The 21723-nt window shown below is 37.7% G+C and overlaps 2 protein-coding genes across 3 annotated transcripts in view; one reads left to right on the top strand and one right to left on the bottom strand.

Moving 5' to 3' along the window:
- Positions 1 to 5248, bottom strand: part of pax7a (paired box 7a) — a 45670-nt gene extending 40422 nt beyond the window's left edge. The window contains exons 1-4 of one of the 2 annotated variants that reach the window (XM_051416099.1): positions 4756 to 5248; positions 3221 to 3456; positions 2364 to 2508; positions 1803 to 1931 (exon numbers count right to left, since the gene is read on the bottom strand). In XM_051416099.1, coding sequence (XP_051272059.1) covers positions 1803 to 1931; positions 2364 to 2508; positions 3221 to 3456; positions 4756 to 4843 — 598 coding nt within the window. In that variant the 5' untranslated portion in view covers positions 4844 to 5248. The remainder of the gene's footprint in view (positions 1 to 1802; positions 1932 to 2363; positions 2509 to 3220; positions 3457 to 4755) is intronic. The other variant, XM_051416100.1, reaches the window with a different exon arrangement.
- Positions 5249 to 17558: 12310 nt separating this feature from the next.
- Positions 17559 to 20389, top strand: mrps16 (mitochondrial ribosomal protein S16). The gene is made up of 4 exons (XM_051415831.1): positions 17559 to 17720; positions 17927 to 17957; positions 19114 to 19380; positions 19883 to 20389. The coding sequence occupies exons 2-4, from the start codon at positions 17945 to 17947 to the stop codon at positions 20008 to 20010; spliced, it is 408 nt and encodes a 135-aa protein (XP_051271791.1). The 5' UTR covers positions 17559 to 17720; positions 17927 to 17944; the 3' UTR covers positions 20011 to 20389.
- The last annotated feature ends 1334 nt before the right edge of the window (positions 20390 to 21723 follow it).

The raw sequence follows: 21723 nt of genomic DNA, 5'->3' as shown, positions 1-21723 counted from the left end.
CCACATAAGGGCTGTGCTTCAAACTCGGAGAGTGAGGGGCTGATTGGGGATAAATACATTTCTTACCATGCCTGCGAGCTATTACACCCGGCACGAACACAGCCACCTATTCAGCAACCATCGTTTCCAGTGCTTACTCTAATAAGTATTAACATTATTAGATGCCATCCGGATGCCGGTAGTCTAAACTGCATTACGCAAAGGGTGCGTCTCTTTTTATAGCAACGTAATTGAGTCCCAATTTAAAACACAAGCAGCGCAAAGAGGGGAAAAAAAACTAGAAGCAGGATATTTTGTACCAACAGTAGAGAGTCAACAATAATGCAGTGATAATGTGGTTAACACTTTTCAAGTCAAACTATCACATTACTATAAAAAAAAAAAAACAACGTGTCCTCGGTTTTACGCGGCTGAGTTGTGCGTAACGAGCAGAGTCTCCAAAAAAAAAAAAAAAAAAATACACGTTGGTCATTTACAGCCAGCAGGGTTTACAGACCGACTATTTGAACACTGGAGACATTTGCAACAAAATTGTCACATTTTTCTCATAACATTAATGCGTGGTGTGACAGAAAAAAGGGACCGTTTTCACGCTATCAACTGATTCTTCTCCAACGGGCCATTATATAAAATTACAAAACTATCTACCAGCGGGGCGTACTGAATAATTCATCTCCTTTTATGTCTCTCCTTGCCCTTTGTCCAAAGTTTTCTCTCTCTTTTACCCGGTTTTTGAATGAGAATGGACGGGCCCATACTCTCCTTTTCGCTGCCCTGCTTTCCAGGATTTGCTTTTGTACCTCGGACTCTTCACTTTAGAAAAGCGTCAATGGAGGGGAGGTTTTTCTCGTGAAGTTCATCTTCAAGTTTGAAAAATTTTTGGCAGTGTCTTTTTGAGGCGAAAAAGGGAGGCTTTTGTGAACTCTTATCTAAACCCCATTCAGTCATGTTTGATCATCAAAAAGGGGCAAAACCTTTATATGGTTTTGGAAGCATTTTTTTAACACCATGGGCAAGAAAAAACAGCTCTAAATATAATGTGACAATAAAATATGACAATAAAATCAGAGGTTTGTCTCGTAAAATGTCAAACAACTCTCTCACAAAATTAAACAATCTCACATTTTCTAATTTAAAAAAAAATCTAATCCTCCCAATGTGTCATTTCTCACGTGCAATATTTTATTAAAAAAAAAAGTAAAATAGGCTACAAAAATACCACAAGAGATACCGCTAGATTTTAAGGTTATTATAATCTTATTGACAAACACTGACAGCGAATACCTGCATCAAAGATTTATTTCTCCCTCCTCGCAGCATTACTAATAGAGCAAATAATAATATGAACATTGATTTCCACTTTAACTGACAAGTGGTGAAATGTCAGTGAACTGACATCGATTGTGAAATGGGTCAACTGTCAGCTGTCGTTTAGAGGTCGTTAAATGAGTGAATGAATGAGGAGGAATTCGCTACACAAATTAATTTTCTGCAGTTAAATACCTTCTGCCAAGGCTCTCATAAATAATTGAGTGAATGAACAACTGCTGGCTCGGAGTTAAAAGCAGGAATAAATTCTCTGCGTTTAGCTGCAGCTCGGATGAGGGACAATTTCCCAAGAGGACGTAAAGTAGGAAGTCTGTTTAAAACAATTACTTCCTGCCTACAAGGATGTGATATACTCTACATAGTAGTAATAATAATAATAATAATAATAATGATGATAATAATAATAATAATAATAATAATTAGTTATTTCAGACATATACAAAAGGGCCAAATACTTTCTGCTGTTAACTTACATTTATCACCGAGGATGCCATCGATGCTATGCTTTGTTTTCTTTTCTCCATCTTCATCCTTCTTATCACAGTCATCCTCGTCATCTTTTTTGCCAAATCGGGCCCTCAAAACGCGGCTGATGGAGCTCACTAATGGCAACAAAAAGGTAAATGGGTGATTAGCCCTAAAACCCATAAAAGAACCATAGTAATCCTATCATACATTTTTTTTAGAAGGATACCATACAAAAAAAAATAAAAATAGCACAGGAAAAAGTTTTACATGAAGCAGCTGCGTTGAGAAAATGTTTAAAATAAAACTCTATATTAAAGGAGTAAAATGATACTGTAAATGCAATAATTAAAAAAAACAAACAAAAAAACTATCGAGCAGCAAAGGCATATTTCCCCAACAGGGTGATTTTTTTTCTGGGTCAAACAGCTATAGGTGTGCTTCCTGCTACACTGAAACATTTTATTATCAGTAACTGAGGAGCTTAAAACATGTTGGATTCAAAGTGATGTTCAGAAGTGATGCTGCAGTGTTCGCTCGTAATAAGAAAAAAAAAAAGTGCAGCTTACCAGATGAAGCCTCACCTGAAGGAACTGTGCTTCTGTCGCACACCCCGTCCTTCAGCAGCTTATCCCGGATCTCCCAGCTGAACATACCCGGGTTTTCTCTCTTGTACTCCTCGATCCGCTTCTCCACGTCAGGAGTTGCCACCTGCTTTAGGTTTGAAATGGTGTAAAGGCAGGGAAAAAAAAAAAAAAAAAGGAGGGAAAAGGAGAAATTTCAGACAGTTTTAATTAAGAGGAATTTTTAAAGAACAAAAAATGTGATCCTATAAAACATAACTATAAATTATGTGGACCTATATTTTTTAAATAGGAATATTGTAGTATCAGTGAACGGCACTATAAATAAAATAGCTTATTTTACACATACACACATATATATATACATATAATACAAAATAATATAATGGAAAACCCCCATTATTTATTATTAAATGTTCACAATATGTACAATCAATCACTTATTTAAGTTATTTTTTAGGTAAATGATTTCATAATTTAGTTTAGATGACGTTAAATATATTTATTCAAATATTTAGGAAAAACAAAATATCACCTGCAAGTTTGTTATATCCAAAAAAAGGATGTTACAGGTGGGCTGTAATGTCAATGTATTTGTAATTTAAGGACACATAAGTCACTGGTCAGCTATTATTATTATTATTATTATTGTTATTATTATTATTATTAGATGTCAGACATCCAGATAAAAACATTATTTTTGGTCTTGATCTTTGCTCTCCATCAGGCTGTTTTAATAACACCAGCTTTGAGCTCACTCAGGTGTCATGCACCTCGTGACGCTCATCCTCGCGCTGCAATGAGGGACCCCACTGACAGACCCGTTCCTGGATCCCACTCACCCTGGGCTTGCTGCCTCCTATGGCCCCCGGACGGATCGATCCGGTCTCCTGGTATCGGCAGAGGATCTTGGAGACGCAACCGTGAGAAACTCTCAGTTGTCGCGAGATTACGCAGGGTCGGATGCCGTGGTGGGCCATCTCCACTATCTTGTGTCGGATGTGATTTGGCAGGGGCCTCCCGTTGATGAACACACCGCCGAGCTGGTTCACCCTACCCTGGCCCAGAGGGGTGGATACTGCGCCACAATAAACAATAAAAGTCTCAAAAAACATCAAAAACAACAACAGTTCTCTTAAGCTTTTCAAATGTTCACTCCACCCAAGGCTATAAATGAGAGCTAATTCAGCCTTGTGTTATTGTCAAATAGTGGCGTGTTTGCTGTGTTGCTGACTTTTAATGGGACGCAGTTTACGCACATTATCATATTATACATTTTCAAGAGAGCGTCGAGCCAGATTCATCCAGCGTCTGTCTGGCTGACAGGATGTATCCGAGGCCACTTCACGATCCAATTTCACATTCAAGAGACACTAAAGAGGGTGACACTTCCCACCTTGATTATTCCTAGTCATGCTGTACAAATATTGATGTGATCCTTTGAGTCATCTCTTTGCTGTGTGTATTATTGCCATTTCCAGCAGCAGGACACTTGAGCAAATCCCGGAGCTCGAGTAACTTGCGAGCTACGTGGTTTTTGTACATTTCAGTCCAGAGCACTTGAGCACGAACTGGGTGTAATGGGAAAACTGTTTCAATAAATGCATGCAAATACAAAGTGATCTTTTTTCCGCCCATATGTTCAGACGACTTGAGTGTGGACATCAAAATTTTATAAAATTACCAATTAGATTGCTTTTTTTTTTGGAGTGTGTGTGTAACAATAAAAGTTGGACTGGTAAGAAATGTTTCTTAAAATGTACAAAGAAAAGCATCTGATTATTCTTTCAGCTAAAGTATTATAAAGGTAAATTAGTCTTAGATTGGCTGCAATTTTAGCACAAAGAATAATTGTATTTATTCTGTAGGCCTAAAATTATTATTAATAGAACATATATATAATTTGAACGTCAAATGATCAAAAACATAAAACAAATACTAATAATACTATTAATAAATAAATCGTAATTAATATAAATAATTCAAGTATATTCTGTGCAATAAGCAGGAATTACCGGGAGAAGATATGTCTGAACTCCAAACACAAATCAGTTACAAATAAATACAGATACATACATTCATAAACAATAACATAATAACAGGCTGAATGAGTATAAGATATGTTAAAGGGCTGGTTGGTTATCAAAGCACGAACTGATGCTTTTCTCCAACTATAATTCACTTTTGATTCAGGTTGTTAACTTTAATCAGCACTGACTGGAGGTCGCATTTGTTCACCCACCTTTTTATTTCCCAGCATGTCGCCGGTAACAAACTGTGCTCCGAGTGTGAATATCAGGCTGACAGAGCGGAGTACCGAGGAGTTTTGTCACAGCACAAGTTCAAACATCAACACACATGTTGTCATTTGTCTTACCTTCCAGGGGGAAGCCGGTTCGGGGGTAGTTCTGGCCCGGCCCAGGGCGCACCATCCGAGGCACAGTTCCTGGTAAAGTAGCCATCATTTAGCTACTCAGACAAAACAACACAACGGACTCGAACCTGCTACTCTCACAAAGTCCAAGTCAAAAAAAAAAACCGGAATGTCTTCAAAATGCTCGAACAGATGCTGAGTCTTGCTGTCAAATCCCAATCCCAGGCGGAGAAACTGGACAAGCCCTTCTTCCACCGGGGGAAAAATCAAAGTGATGCGCTCCTCTGGTGCGATGGACGAGCCAAAAATAAAAATAAATAACGGCAGCTACAAATAAAATGTAAAAAAAATTGCAAAATAGAGCAGTTGCACTTAAAGTTGTGTGTAAGGTGGGGAAAAAAATGCACTGTTATTCTTTTCCCTTGGTGTAGTTTGGGTTCAGTATAATGTCTGCTGGCTGGTTGGAAGTAGTTTAAGTGGCCAACTTTCGTGCATGTCGTAGGAGGAGACAGCCGAGCGCTCCCATAGGCTCCCTGGCCTTTCTTTTATGGATGAAAGAGAGTGGGTTTAGCCAGAAGCCGACGGACCAATCAGAGTAACACATTCCACTTTTAATTCACTGCTGCCTCCCTCATAAGACCCCATACACCAAAAACCAGCTCAAAATGTTATTATATCTAAATGTTATTCTAAAGCCTGTCTTTTCTAAATGTGTCTGCTTCCGTGACATTCAGCTGATCAAACCTGTGGAATATTAATGCTTTCAAAATTATGATTTTCTTTCTTTCTTTCTTTGATTGATCAGGAGAATCTCAGTAAATTTAAAAAAGCATAGGCTATAGTCCATATAAACTACATCTATAACAGCAAAGAAAGCTAGAAATTAAAACTGAAATAATTTCGTTTATTTAAAACACACAACCTCAAGTTTCTTAAAATACATGACTTTTCATAATGTCTGCAAATAAAGAATTAAATTCCGATTAAAAAAAAAATCATATTTGGAAAAAATATTTTAATTCATTGACCAAAATTATGCTGTTTTCGATTAAACCTCAATAGTCTATAAACGTCTGCATCCAAAGTTATTCTTCCATAGATGCACCGGTGCACACGCAGACCTTCGTGTGAATAAAAAATCTCGGCCCCAAATAATTGAGTCTAGAGTTGATGATGTGGAGTCTGAATGGACAAATGCTGCGCAAAAAGCAGCCCTGCTTGGCGAAGGTTAGACTATAAGATGCTTTTGGCTTGTTAACCTTTCAATTAAGTAAATGTGCGCAGCATGAACATCTAAATCGCTCCTATAGCTTTTGAGGTAATTACAACATTTGGATCGACCCGCTATTGATGACAACAGGTTGACTTGCCCTCGAGTACGCACAAGAGTAATTGCTTAAAGGTAATTGTTAAAAAAAAAAAAAAGCGCTACTATTAAACTCGAATAAAAAGAGCACATATGGCAGAAAAGAAGAGGTGCATGTGTCAACTCTGTGGGCCCACCGTGCATATAAAATTGTGTGACAATTGCCGTGGAAAACACTCCTGGTGGAAGGCAATTTCACAAATAATTTTAGCAACAATTAGGGAGTGTGGAGGGGTGAAATGGCGATTTCACATGCAGATGTGCCGGTGGGAAGGATCTGGTACCCTGCCGAATAGCTATGACCCTCACTCTCCCGCTTTGGTTTGCTTCACATGGGACAGAAAAGCACAAAGAGACCGCCTCACCCTCCTGGGAAGGCGCAAAGAGCACTGGATTAAGTCAAGCATCAATCATGTGAAATCCAAACAATGGCAAATTTCTCTTACGGAAAGCATGTTCTCTTACAAATATCCAACTTCTCTCTCTCTAAAAGCTACAACAGGTATGTTTTTGAAATCACACAGACACGCAAATAAAGCGAATAATCCCGTCTCCCTGCAAATATTATTGGTTCACATACACCAGGTCTTGCCTCTGTTATCCTAATCATTATTAGCCTGGTATTCATTTGTTCTGCAGCTGTTGACAATTACACCCAAAAGAAAAGAGTTTGCAGTGTGCAGATACATTTTGCATCACTTACATTATTATGAATTTAAATGTATTGTTCAGTTTGTAGTATTTTTGCAAACATAAAGACACAGGTGATTTTTTTCTCTCTTGTAGGACAGAAATAACTGGACTGCAGTGTATCCTGTATATTCTAATGCTTTTATGCTTTTTTAAGTATTTCAAGAATATTAATCAACATACTGTACTGTTCCAATTTTCATCCAAATAAAAAGTCAAGTATGTTGTACTATAGATCAGTTGCCAGATTTTACTTTACTACATTGATCACACTATATTTTATAGTTGTTTGTTTGTGTTCAATTTTTTCTTCATGTGAAGAGGCCAGATGATGAATGTAAAATCATAATGTTTTTCTAAATTTAAAGTAACTTCTTCTAGAAGTGAACTGAAAACAACAGCTTTGAATAGAAAAACAGTTTATTAAAGCCTCCTTATCAAGGCCCCGTAAGAGCTCAACAAAAACAGTTAATTTCAAAAAGACTTACGGTTATAGTTTCTTGTAGTTTTCTTTTTTTATGTTTGGGATTCCAATGTTTTCATATTGTTATGACACAATGTCCACTAGTGGGCGACTACTGTTTCACTCTTTCCATCACTTGAATTATGTTAGAAAAGGACACCTTTATATGATCCGTATGCTGCTCCAAACAGCAGTTTTGTAGTCCTAATGTGCCTGTTTTTGTATTATCTGACCACAAGTGGTGTCTGAATCACACTCGTCCTCGTCACACCCTAAACTCCATTTAGCTTGGTTGTTTCTGCAGGGTTCAGCTCAGCGTCTGGCTCATATAAGTAACTCTGTCACTTAAGTTTCCTTTCAGCCACAGCAGACAGAAAAACACTTCCTCTCTCTCGATAATGTCTCCAATCTTATCTTGATCAGGACCGCTCTTCAAACACTTTCCCACATAGCCTCTCATTATTTGTGTTATGGCAATTACCAAAGTTTCTTTTTTGCTTGTAGGTGAACACCCCCCTCTCCTTCCTATCTACATGTATTTTCTCCATACACAGTGTTTAGTTATTCACATTGAGGAGCACAAAACACCTTTGATGAGAGGCATCACCAATTTAGTCTTTATCTTTGTCTGAGCTGAACAAAGGCGAGAAGTACAGGCATTAAGTGTATATAAACATTATTTTTTTACTCTATTTAAATTTTAACAATGCTTTTATCTTTTGGTAAGCGAGGGTGGAGTGTTAAACGCAACCAAACAACACCTTTTGTCTTCAGTGAATGGCGTGCAGAATATGTTTAGATTATATGTGATTCTGAAAGATGTCTGTCAGAGCTGATCCTCTGTTCTACATTGTCTCTAAATTAACTCCATAAAATAAAAAAGGAATAAGCCTTTTTTTAATATAGACAGTGAAATAACACAAGAGTTTAAAAAACAGGATGTTAATAAATTCACAATTTAGTTCTTAAACAAACCCAAAGCACAGTAAACATTCAGACAAACACTGCATCTCCTGCAGTCTTATGAACCCTGCTGGCCTGAACTGTAAAAAAAAAAGAAAAGAAATATCATTTAATAGTATCCTGAAGCTTTTTTCCATTGTGTGGGCATATTAATGCTAAAGACAAGTTCTGTTTATTGTTGACAATATGGCAGATGTTTTTAAAGATACTCTTACATCTGCACTAGTACTCAAAACATGAATCATAAGCTGCCTTTTTTCTTCCACAATGGCTGGCCTCAACACGGCTGAATTACAAAGTAACGCGTGCAGTATCTGCCTGTCCAAATACAACACAGTGGTCACTATGATAAACAGCCTGCTAACGATTTCAAGGAGGCGGTTTCTGAGTTCATAAAGTCCCTAAAATAGTGAACAATCGATCATGTTTTATCATCATCTTCCATCCATTCATATTTTACCTCTACTGCCAGGCTCAAGGCTCTGAACATAGTTTCTTGATGGTGCTGCATGCTGCTTCAACAGTGACTTCCACCACAGCCTTGTCAACTTGTTGAGACATTTTCACATCTGCTCAGAATTATCCAAATGTGTAATCACTTCCTTATGGGAATTATTTTATCACGATAGAGAGAGAGAGCGTATAAAATGCGCTCTTAGGAGGAGACTGGCGAAAAGCTTACTTTGTGGTGTAACTCTAATTAAAGAAAGCTGATTTGAGATAGTCATCTCATTATGTGTGGCACAGGGAGGAGCTCTGAACAGGCATGTAGGGTCTGACAAGGTGATGTTTGGTTAATAAGGAGAGCAAGTACGCAGGCATTCCTCACACTCATTTGGAACAAGTTAGCCATACGTGTGAACCTTGCTTGAACTCCCGCTGTTCAGTCTCCTCCTAGCCAGCTCTATACAGTACATATATAAGAAACAAAGAGCTATAATAAAATGAAGTCTGCAAAGGCAAGGCTGCTGGTTTGGAAAATGCAATAAATTCTCAAATGTACAACAGAGGACCTCATTTCATGCAACCATAAAGACTACAGTGTGTAGAACAATGACTTTTTGAAACGGCCCTTTAGAGAAGTAACGGTTCCCAACCCTGGGTCAAGAAGACTGAAGGCATCAGAACCTTTCTTTGTAAAAAAAAAACTCAATCAGAGGAGAGACACAACACACCTCTGAGTCACATAGAGTATTTCAGTTTCAGTTTGGGATATCTGAAGCCAAAAAGCTCAGGAAGTGCCGCTTTAGAGCACAATCCCTTACTCTTTCCTACATCACCACATACTCTATTCACGCACAATGTGTGGTAGGGGAGCGGGAAAACAACATATGTTATGTTGACATCTGAGTCTGGAGTCTGAGTTATGAGTCATGGAGACATCTATAACTCAACCAGTGATCAAACACAGCCAAAGGCCACTTAGAGAGGGCAGCTCTCTTTTGAATTCCAAGGAGATCAGAGGTACCAGAAGGAGGACAAGGAAAATACCAAACGATGGCACAACTGTGGAAAAACTGAGAAGACAACTCAGTCATATCAGGTCAGGCTGAGGAACAAGGGACAGAGAGAATGTTGCCTCCTTGTTGCGACATCATCAACAGGCCAATCTTCTCTGCGGCTACAACAACTCTGTGGAAACAAGCGAGGTGTGCGGGCTGACATCATACAAACAGGAGGACTCAGCTGGATGGGTGCAGGTGGGTGCAGGGGTGGCAGCAGCGGGCTGGGGGTTGATCTGTGGCAGAGTGGATGACATCCTGTCACTGCTCATTATAGTGTGAATTCTGTGTATCCTCAATAACACCTTCACTTGGCACAAGCAACACAAGCCAGTGATGTGACACTGGAGATAGGTCTTTCTGGAGGAAAGAAAGAGCTTGAGCACTATGGGAACAGGTGGAAGACAATAAAGATGGTGGACAATGCACTGCACAAATACAGACAATCTGAAGTCTTCAAATGGGAGCGATCTCACACTTTGAAGCCAGGAAATAACAAGGAACAATTAAGCAGAAAATACAAGGCACATGACAAAGCCAGAGATGATGATTGTTGTCTCCTCTGCGTCTCGGGAAGTGCAACAGTGCTCCTTTATCCTCCTTACACAATAGGACTACGTTAAGAAACCTGTTGTCTGTATATCCCGAGGCTCTTATCACCCCACAGCAGAGCTCACCTGTCCTCTTCTGTTTAACGCAACAGAGAACCAATAAAAGGACCTCCTTCTGTTTTACTGTCACATGAAATCACACGTTCACTTCACCAGTTTGTTTAACATTTGTTTATGCAAAGATGGCGTTGGTTGTGAGAGTTTAACGCAATGCCTGCTACTCTGAGTTGTGCATAAACAAGGTACCATGTCATAGCCAACCGCTGATCTCGTGTCTTTGATGATTCGCCTCAGACCGGCACAAACGCATTGAGATAATGCAACATTTTAAATGGTGTATAACTTGTCATGGCCGCCTACGATGTCCCTAAGATAAGGCAGCTTTTGGTTTAGTGTCAGTTTTTCTAAGAGAGGGGCATCATTGCAGTTACACAAGGAGTAAGTCTGTGTTGCTACTGGGTGTTCAATAAACAGGTTACACTAACACCTAAATGTGAAAGATCACAGATGAACAGATTCCCCTGAAGCAGGCATGAACATGACTGAGACTAAATCAATGAACAAACAGTTTGGGAGAATTTGTCCCTGATGATATTTGTCACTCTGCTCAAAATCCCTTCAAAGATCTGACTAAAAAACAACCAGAAGGTTTTTTCTATTAATTGAAACAGGTTTTATTGGTCAAATTAAGAACTTGACTCTAATTTTAAGTTCGTAAAATGTAAACATGGTTGCTTCCTTGTCTGCAGTCAGAACAAGAAACACAGATTATTTACAATGTAAAAAAAAAAAAATAGTTGTTGAAACTCCTGTAACAACACTGGACGCTGAGAGTACACTGAAACCTTTAGTGAGTTTGGCTGTAAAGGAACACTGTGGGTTGCTGGCATCATTTCATTACAGTGGCCAGTGTTACAATCCATTTTACACGACCAAGAATGCTCTCTGTGTGTGTTGTACTTGTGTGAGTGTGTGAGTGTGTGTGTGGCATGTGATAGGACCAAAATGCTTGGGTATCACGCTCTGATGTGCATGCCAAATCCACTTGTCCTCTCACACAACCTACCAGTGTGGCTTTGCCGTTTCAGCTCTGCCAGCAGAGGTCTGGGGAGAGCAGCAGCACAGGAAGCAGGTCACGACCCTGTATAGCAGAAATCACAATATGATGTGCTGACTGAATGTGACCAAATATTACCCTAAAGCAGCTATAGTTACCCTGTCTGCCCTCTCTGACAGTTAATTGTTTCATAATTTAAATTATTAGCATTCTTAAATAGAGCGTCACAGTTTTTTTAAAAACCCAGATCCTATTAAATATAGCTAAATGACTATTGCACACTGTTGAAGGCATAGCTGAAATGTCAGTGCATTTACTCTCTTGAGCTGAACATAGAATTTGATTAAGTTAAAAGAAAAAAATGCAGCATTCAGATAGTTTTGGGTATGTGAACTCCTTTTGTACTTACTGGACTTAATTATAAGCAAAAGTCCTGTGTTTAAAATGCAGTCCCGAAGCATTATCAGCAAAATATACTTAAAAAATTAAAGAACTGAAGACAGAAGACCATATCATTATATTATTGAATTGTTATCACTGATGCATAAACATTTAAGAAGCATTTTGATGTTGTAGTTGTTTGAGGAGCTATTTTAATATATATCATATATTCATATTTTATGTACTGGTAATATGATGTGCCTTTAAAATGTATCTGAATCTGCAATCTGACTGCAGCTGTCAAATAAATGTAGTATATATGTATTTCCCTCTGAAAGTGCAGTACATTTGAGGTATTAGTTGAGTACTACTAAAGTATTTACTGAAATACACATTTCACCACTGTGACTCATTGGTTACATGTGTCCCAGCTTTCTTCTTCCCTGTATTTGTCTGTGACTGAGCACAATATTTTATTTTCAACTCATGTCCATCAAATCAATCAAAATGTTGTTTAACTTAACTTAACTTTAAATTATAGTTACCCTCCCTGATAGCTTTGGTGTACAGCAACTCACCACCGCAATGTAGCTTGTCACTGGTTTTAAAAACTGTTAAATGGGCAATCGTTTCGGCCTTCAAAATGTAATTTTCCAAGTTAGGGAGCTCACATTATAATCAGACAGGCATATTTATTCTACGAGTATAAACATGTTCACAAAACATTTGCTTTTATTAGGCCAAACTAAATTAATTCAATTTTGTTTCCAGTGCTGAAGAAGAAATAAAAGCATTAAAACCAAATAGAAAGTGTAGTTTACAACCCCATTTTAATGATCAACCTTGAGTGGAGCTTTCTGCAGCTTCCTCTTGGTCTTTGAAGACTGTGTTTAAGCTCTACAAGATTAGTATGAGTTTATTAAAGTTAAAGCAGTTTAAGTGGTTGTGTTGTGCAAGATCAAAATTATGGCAAACTTTTAACAGTAGGTTGAACCGTTCTTTGCAGATGTTTGAAAATGGAGCCAGAGTACCATTTTGGCAACAAAACAGTATGCTTTTTAAAATGTACACTTTTACTTCACAGTGACAAGTTTTTCAAAGAAACAATATTGCAAATTAGAGTCTAACATATTTGTCTAATAAATTGGGTTGTGTATCACCCACAACATTCACTACTTTGTTGACTGAGGCAAGTGACCACATGCCTCTTTCAATTCCAAAGAACACAGAACATTTTTGCTTTAATCAGAAGCTGCAAGAGTAGAAGAATCTTAGAAAAAGAGGAACAGAAAAAGAAAAAGTCTCTTTGTTAATGAAGATAAAAGTAATGCATCCATTTTGCATGCTATTACAATTAGTCTCACCACAACCATCTGAAAGATCCTTCCAGAGAAGGGAGATCACTTGACCCCCCATCTGTGACCGAATCCTGTCTTTCCATTAGGTGATCTCCGCAACCATAACGTCTATGTCTGCTCGAGCTGGACACAGATGCTTAAAAAAGCAGAGGGTATCACAAAGAGCTCACAGACAAGAAGTCACACGGCGCCTGTGATTGAAAGGAATCATTATTCTGACTAACCGTGCTGAAGAATCTTATGCATATGGTGTTACTTTCAAAAAACAAACTTGAAACAACAACATAAAAAACTGCCATGTGGTCGGAAGTGCACAAGTTTGAATGTCGATGTGAATGTACACGATCTGATGAAGTCAACACCTTTAACGCCTCCTGTGAAGTATCCATAGTATACAAACAGATAATATATTAATAGAATATAACATAGTTGTAATTGTATAAAATAGCTATACTTTATACCGAGCACATAAATTGACCTTAAGTCTATTGGATTATCTGAAACTTGTCACATCTTTGCAGGAGTCTTAAACTTAAACATAGACTGTTGTGTGCTTTAGTAATGACAAAAGATAATCTGAATAATCTGTTTATCAAAAGGCAATCAGAAAACTTTGCTTGTCATTCAATCCAAAGAAGCACTTTGATTGGCGGTTCTCCTGATAATCTACCTTAGAAAATGTATTATTTGGTGCAGCAATGGTGGTCAGAAGTAAGTAGCATTAAATAGTTTAAGCCATTAAAGAGGTTGGCGTGACACAGTGATTCTGTGGTTAACACTAGTTAGATCCCTGCTGTATGTCGTATTTCAATGTTCCACAAGAATTGAAAATTCAGTTCTTTTACTTCTTATCAAGGACAGAGATCTGGACATTTGACTGCACCATTTTGAATAGTGCATTTTAGTGTTTGTTGATCTGGAAAGGCAACATTGCTCAACCTGTATAATATTAATATTAATACAGTACTTTCTGTGTTGGGAAGTCCCATCAAAGGTATCTTCTTGCTCCCAGCCAACCAAAAGCCTGAAAATATTTCAGCAGGCAGGAAAAAGTGAATGTTAATGTTGCAGTGTCTTCTCCTCAGCACAAATACTGGAAACAGGGAGAAGAAGCTAGCCAACCCGTTCTCTTAAAGCAGCACAATGTATCAGTGGTTAGCACTGTCACCTCACAGCAAGACGGTCTTGGGTTTGATTTGTGTGGGTTTTCTCTGGGTGCTCCGGTTTCCCCAAACACAAGTTCATGTATGTTAGGTTAATTCTCCAGTCAGAGCCCATGACCAAAGGCACTGGCTCAGAGTTGGTCATTTACTGCTCCTATACTTAGGATGGGTTAAATGCAGAGGAATAGTTTCACTGGACATTGTACGGTGTATGATTGTATAAGACAAATGAAGCTGATTTTATTCTGCCCTCTAACTCCAATGTAACCTATCTGCATCAGGTGATGTATTGTTAAGAATGAAAATGTCCACATAAGAAGGTGGTTGGGTTGGGATGGGTCAAACAAACACTTAGGAGACTGCAGTTTGTGTCTCATGTGAAACCAAAAGTCTCACAACATTACGTATGTGACTTGCATCAACTTGTGACTCAATGAAAGAGCATTTTAGGAGAAGAAATAGCCTGACACAAAATGCTCATCAAACAATTAAATGTGTTTTTTACACTTCAGTTCATGTGTGGATTAAACAAACCAGGCATAAGTGATCTTTAGAGGTTCTGGTAGGTCAAGTCTGTTACCTCTGGACAAAGCCAGGCTAGCTGTTTTTAGTCTTGTGCCATAAGCTAACCGGCTGCTGGCTGTAGCTTTATATATATTTAACGAACAGAGTGGAATTAACCTTCTTATCTTATTCTCAACCAAAAAGAGAATAATACATCTTTCCCAAAATGTCAAAGTATTCCTTTAATTCCTGTGATTTGTTTTGGTATGAAGTATGAACTTCAGTGCACAACCAGGTACAGAGTTGGTAAATAAGGAAATAGCTAATATATGCAGTGTCTATCAATCTACCTGAAATCATAAACTTTACCCTATAAACAAAAATTTAAAATAATACGGAAGAAAACATATAAAGATGTTTGGGACTATATGAACCAACGACCTCAGATTATTTCAACTGTTGCTTAAATTCAGTTTACAGAGGAAGTGATGAGAGGTGTTTGTGAGATGTAAGTAATGTAAGAGCAACATCAGTGCTTAGAAGAAAGGCTATTAGTAGCATCTTCCACATAATCTAATTAATTTCAGACATCTTTGACTACAGTGTCTGGAGCAAGCCTTCTTCGTTTAAAGCAAGACTCCTCTTGCTTTTTCCAAGTAAAATATCTGGTCATCTGAGCGTCTCTAACTGAACTGTCACAGATGATTAGAGGAGGAACAACTCGTCTTGGTATCCCAAAGAGCATGGGGTCCTCACGAGAGAGTGAGCCACAACTAGAATCAATGTCACCGTTCAGATAATCACGCATTGCCGATTCACCATGTAAGATGCATTTTGTTTGCTGCCTAACTGTGTAAAAGCCTCTATTCATTTTCAGATTTTTCCACGGAAAAAACGTGGTCAACTCAATAATGACGCCTTCCTCTTCAAATTTCAGCCCTGTTTGTTGAGAAACAAATGTTTTGTGTTACTTCGTCTGTCTGGATGCTGAAATTATTTCTGTGACAAACCAAACTGACAAAATTTTTAAATCTTTTTAAACTAATAACCTTGTAATCTTGTTATTCTTTTCAGTTAAAGATGTGTTAGAATAGTGTGACATAAGTGAGGTTGATTTGTTGGCTATACTATTAAGTACTCCTTGGTAAGTTTGTCTTTAGTATTTGACATGTTTACCTTGAAAAAATTTTAAATAATTAGCATTTACATAATTTACGGTGCTTTATTAATACTTCCTCATTTAGATAAAATAGTTAGACATTAACCATTAACAACAACCTTGTATATATCCTTTACTGAAAGCATGTCAGATATATTTGATTGAATTAATTAAAAGAAATCAATTGATTCAATTAATAGAAAAATATGCAATTTACAAGTATTGATAGGTAATGTCTGTTTGTAATCAGTTAAAAGTCATTACTGGCTTTATGTATGAAGACTCACACATGCACAGTAGAATATTTTCAGAATTACAAACAAGGGCCCATCTCTTTTGTGTGTCTTCAGTGACCTCTCCTCACAGGACCATGTGTTTGTCACACACACACACACTCACACACACAGGGACACACACAGAAAAACAAGCTTTATACAACAGGAGTGTGAAATCACCATGTTCCAAGACTGGGGGGGGTAGTTGAGCTCCCAGTGGGCAGAAATCTCTATGCACTCGGACAACATCAGGCAAAGCAATGACCCCTGAATTCATGAACGCACTCAGGAAATCATTGTTCCATCTCTGCTGGGGTCAACAGCGGAAACTGATTTAAAACACAACACACACAAAACACGACTAGAACAGAATATGATATTCTAATACAAAGCCATAAGATTGGCAACAACATCATTTTTGTCTTGCTTATGATATTATCTTTGGATCAGCTTAATTACATAAAACTATAAACTTTATTTAAGTTCTTAATTTAAGTACATATTCACACAATTTAGGCATTTATCTACATCCTATGTAAATACTTCATACATATAATATACCTGTTTGATCACTGAGTGCAAGAGTGGAATAAATGTGGCTGCTGCACACTAATAATCCACTGAAATCAGTCTTTTAAATATAATTTTCATTCTAAAAAAGTGAGGCAGTTTTGAATCACTTGAGCATTTCCATTCGATGCTACTTTATTTATAATAGTAATATTGAATATTGTATAGATATATGTATTTGTTTTACATTTATCTGACAGATGTAGTTACTAGTTTAAGATTTGGCATACAAAACATAAGATCTGTTTATAAAATATGACAAGTTAAACTACCCAACGGTAAAGTAGCCTAGTTTAAATGAGCTCCACCTACATGTTAATGCACTAATGATAACAATACAAACAATGTAGTAACAGTTGCTTATATAACACTCAAAAGGGGCAAATCTGTTTAACAAGTAGTCTTACTTACTTACTACTACTACTAAAACATTTTGCTGATAATATGTGCCTTTACCTAACATTTTGAATGCGTGATTTTAACATACTAGTGTATTATTACAAATGTTATACAATAATAAAACCGCAGTATTAAAACTTGTCCATCTGTCTTTTCACTGACATTTTCAAGACATAAATTCTTCATTTTTTCAGGCTGAAACGTTTCGTTCACATCATAAACTTCTGATATATTCTCATATACAGTCAGTGTGCAGCACAAAGTGAAGCCTTCAGCGGGAGAGCAGTGCAACGTCGCCATCTAGCGTCACGGCGACGCAATGACGTTGAGGCAGTTGTCCAGCTGCGTAACTTCCTGTTTAAAAAATGGCCGCGCACTGACAAATGTCACGTTACTTCAGCTGCTGAAAACATAAAGTTATTAACGTTAACTTTACCAACCGTTCACCGAGTTCAAAGGGCCGACACCTGGGAAGATTTAGCTTCACTTCGTTCAACATCCACGGAGGTATTGCGTTAAATTTGGTCTCATTTCTAAGCAGCTCTGTAGCTGTTAGCCCGCATGCTAACAGCTACAGGGCTATACTGTGACGTTTAATGACACTCTCAGGGTTATCGGACGTGTGGTGCATTTGTAACAGTATGAGACGCAGTGCTGGTATTGTTTCTTTATACGCACTTGGATTTAAACGTGACTTTTTCTTTCTGTTGCAGGGTAATCCAGTCAGCACTATGGTTCATTTATGTGAGTAGCTATACATTGTGAATGAATCCTGATGGTGAACTTTGTCTGGTGGCAGCAGGGACCCTAAAACCCCCCCAAGAGGCAGAGGTTAGGCAGGAGAAAGTAAACACAACATGGAGAATAAGTGTAATCATACGTTCAGCATAAAGGCATCCTCTTAAATATGACTGCTTTTTAAATTAGTAAACAACAACTGGTTAGAGTAAAGTAAGTTTTATTAATGACTATAGTACTAAAACTAATACATTTCTTACTAGATTTCTTACTTGATTTATCTGTTTAATCTATGAAATGACAGAAATAATAAATATAATATTATAATATTAATAAAAACTACGACTTTAGAGACCTTAAAGGTGACATCTTTAATGTCTTGTTTTGTCCTGCCAACAGTCCAAAACCCAATCATATGTAATTAGAAATGACATAAAACTCTTAAAAGGAGCAAATCTTTACATTTGAGAAGCAAGAAAGGAGACAATAGTTGCCATTATTTATAGCATTATATAAATATCCACTCAGTTGCCAATTTATTAGGTACACATAGCTAAAATTAATGCAGTCTAGGTCATTTTATTAGAGGTGGTTTCGGGTGTTTTTGTTTTGATTTGTATTGCTGTATAGTTAGAAGTGTTTCTTATATTTTGTCCACCCCATATCAATAAGAGTAAACTAAACTAACAAAAACTGAACATTACAAACGTTGGATTTACAGTAGAGTGCAGTAGTCTAGGTATATAGGTATATGTAATAAACTGTCAACTGCACCTTTTTATACATCAAATATTAGTGTTTTACAATATAAGAGAAAATCTACAGACAAAATAAAAGAACAGTAAACCACAGCGAGTACTGCTGTTCCTCCCGTCACTTCAGTTCCCCTTCATCTTGTTCATGAAAGTGACTCTGATTGAAGCAGGATGGATTCAGGGATTTGGAAAACATATGGTTATAAATAAGATGAACACAAGATTTCATGATATAAAAAAGGCTTTTGAGGAAATAACTCACAGTAAGGTAGACCTCCGACAGTACAGCCTTTACTGGAGAATGCAGGTTATCCATCTCTTACTGATTCATGGAGGTGTTATACAGTTACAAGAAACTATTTTTTTTTCTCTTTGACAATGCTTACTGTGCTTATTTCCCTCTGCAGCATCACTCCTGCTAAAGAATTACCACGGGGGCTACGTTGTCATCCGATTGGCTCTTGCAGGCCACAAACAAGCGAACAGACCCTTTTATCGCATTGTGGCAGCTTACAACAAAAGGGCAAGAGATGGAAAATATTTAGAGCAGCTGGGCACCTACGACCCCCTCCCAAACATCTACAACGAAAAACTTGTCAGCTTCAACCTTGACCGAATAAAGTACTGGATCGGCTGTGGTGCACACCCTACAAAGCCAGTGGCCAAACTTCTAGGTGTGTATTCACTACATAAACATGTTCCTCTTAGGTGGATCAACATTGCTCAATGTTATTTTGGGCTTGTCCTAAGAATTGTTCTGCTTTATAGTCGTTTGTTTAATCAGTGAGGTTCATCGACAACTTTTATAGTACCACACACCTTTTACGCAATATTTATCTAGAAATACACTTCTTTGTCTGTGTTGACTATTCTTTGAAACTTTGACTTGGTATCTATATTATCTACAACTATAAATGATGATTGGTACTATTATTGTTAACCGTGCCCTCAAACACCCCATCCATGCACTCTGTAAAGATACTGATTAAACAAGCATCTGTGTATTAATCAGCTGGTTCCCCAGAAATTGCCTATAAGGAAATAAAATGATCTTTGAATTGTAATGTATCAGCTGTCGTTCTAAAAGATTACGGCAACTCCAGGCAATGTCTCTAGTTTGTTGGAAAAGCTTGTAGTGAAAGATGTGGTCTTCCTCTCTCCTCTTTCTTTCCGTAGGGTTGGCAGGATTTTTCCCTCTGCACCCGATGACAATAACAGAGGCAGAGCGTAAAAGAGCCCAAACGGTGCTGACAGAAACAAGAACAGAGGATCTTGAGGAGGTTCAAAAGGAGGCTGAAGTGTGAGAATTAAAGCTGAGGAATGTGTGTGACTGTCCAGAACAAAAGGATGTCGCAGTTATTTGGAGAAAGAACAGACTGATTTGTTTCCTAACTTGTTGGGTGGGCTGTTCGTAGCAATGTCAGCTCCAAAGCAGCTATGAACAATTCATATTAAAATTGATTCAATATCTTCATGTGATGTTTGTGAGAGGGGAGTGTGATAACAGGCAGTTGTTTGTATTTACTGTTTTATGTGACTTAGATAAAGTATTTCAACATTGCATTGTTTTGAGGTTAGATTTTCTCCACTGTGCTCCGTATAACTCTGACCTTTAAAGACGCAGCAAGAATGTCAAGAAATTTGTTTGCTTTTATCCTGATTCATGAACCTACCTTTATTCCCCCTTTTGTATGTCTTCTTTCTTTTTTGACCAGCATATTTTTGAAAGTGCACACATGAATTAAAAGTGAACGTCAGTAATGTCAAACGTAAGGAAAGAAAGAAATGAGAAGAGGGTAGGTCTGTTGATACGATCATTGGCAAGCTTTATGGCACTTAGTTCCTCTTTGGCTCAATAGCAAATTCTCCACCCCTTTACCTTTGTATACTGGAGATTACTGTTCACGGAAAGACGTCACATAATGTTTGACTATATTTTTAGAAAAGATGATAGTGTTTCAGAGGAAACCACCTAGTGACATTTCCCCCATTACAGATTTAAGGTAAGTTCACCAAGTTCGTCTGGGTCATGCTATAAGCTCTAACTTGTATTGATGATCACCAAAATGCACAATAAATCATACACACAGTAAATACTCAGTTTCAGAATAGATTTTAATTGATTTAGATGGAAAAAAGCATAATTACTATCACATTGCCCTCTAAAGCATAATCTAACCATATTATGTAACTATTTGACCCTTTTTGATGGTACACCGACCACAGGCCCCACACAATATTAGAGCTACAATAGGTTTGAAAATAGAAATATTGTGCACAGACTTTGATTGCATTACTGTTTATCAGACCACAAGAGGGACAAGAATTAGGTTGGAAAAACAATAAACTTGAGTGGGGGACTGGACCTCAAAAACACAATCTTATGACTATATATATATATATTTATATTATTAAGTATCCTAGCCTTCTAAAACATAATGCTCAAACTGTGAAACAAATATTCTACTCCCACAAAGGGAGGAATACATTGCCCAAAGTTGAGTTAAGCCTTTATGTTATGTAGTTTAGGCTAATGGGTCATATTGGATTATCAGATGATACAGAGTTTAGGATTGGCACATCCCTATTTGTTGCTAAAATAACTGCTAACTACTGCTACCTGTAGCTGCCGTTAGCTCAGTGAGCTGTGCGAGTTGACTCTGCCTGGACTGGGATCTTGGAGCACTGCAGGAGTGCAGGTGTCTACATCACTCGAACAGGAGTTTTATGCGCATGTTGTATTTAGATAAACCTAGTGTAGAGAACACACACAGGTACTGCACATTCACGTATGTGTTTTATTGTTTGGGCTCTCTGTTCACAATAAACTCTAAGATGGGGTCTGGAGGTCACTATTAAACTGTTTTACAGATAATTCCATGAAGTACCACAAACACTAATCAAATTGAAATATCATTCATATCAGGTGATTTTTCTTCAGTATAAACTGCTGTCCAGTGTGCCTGTTCCCTATCCTTGCATGCTTGTTCTACCTTGAACAGGTCCATATACCAAAC

This window comes from Dicentrarchus labrax, unplaced genomic scaffold, assembly GCF_905237075.1.
Source record: "Dicentrarchus labrax unplaced genomic scaffold, dlabrax2021, whole genome shotgun sequence".
NCBI classification, from domain to species: Eukaryota; Metazoa; Chordata; class Actinopteri; family Moronidae; genus Dicentrarchus; species Dicentrarchus labrax.
Note: the sequence above shows the minus strand (reverse complement) of the source record. Positions and strands in the feature narration are given on the sequence as shown.

Bases quoted from the DNA above. Each gene is read 5' to 3' on its own strand.
- mrps16 (XM_051415831.1), top strand. The intron at 19,381-19,882 runs GTGTGTATTCAC...TTCTTTCCGTAG, and splicing joins GCCAGTGGCCAAACTTCTAG to GGTTGGCAGGATTTTTCCCT.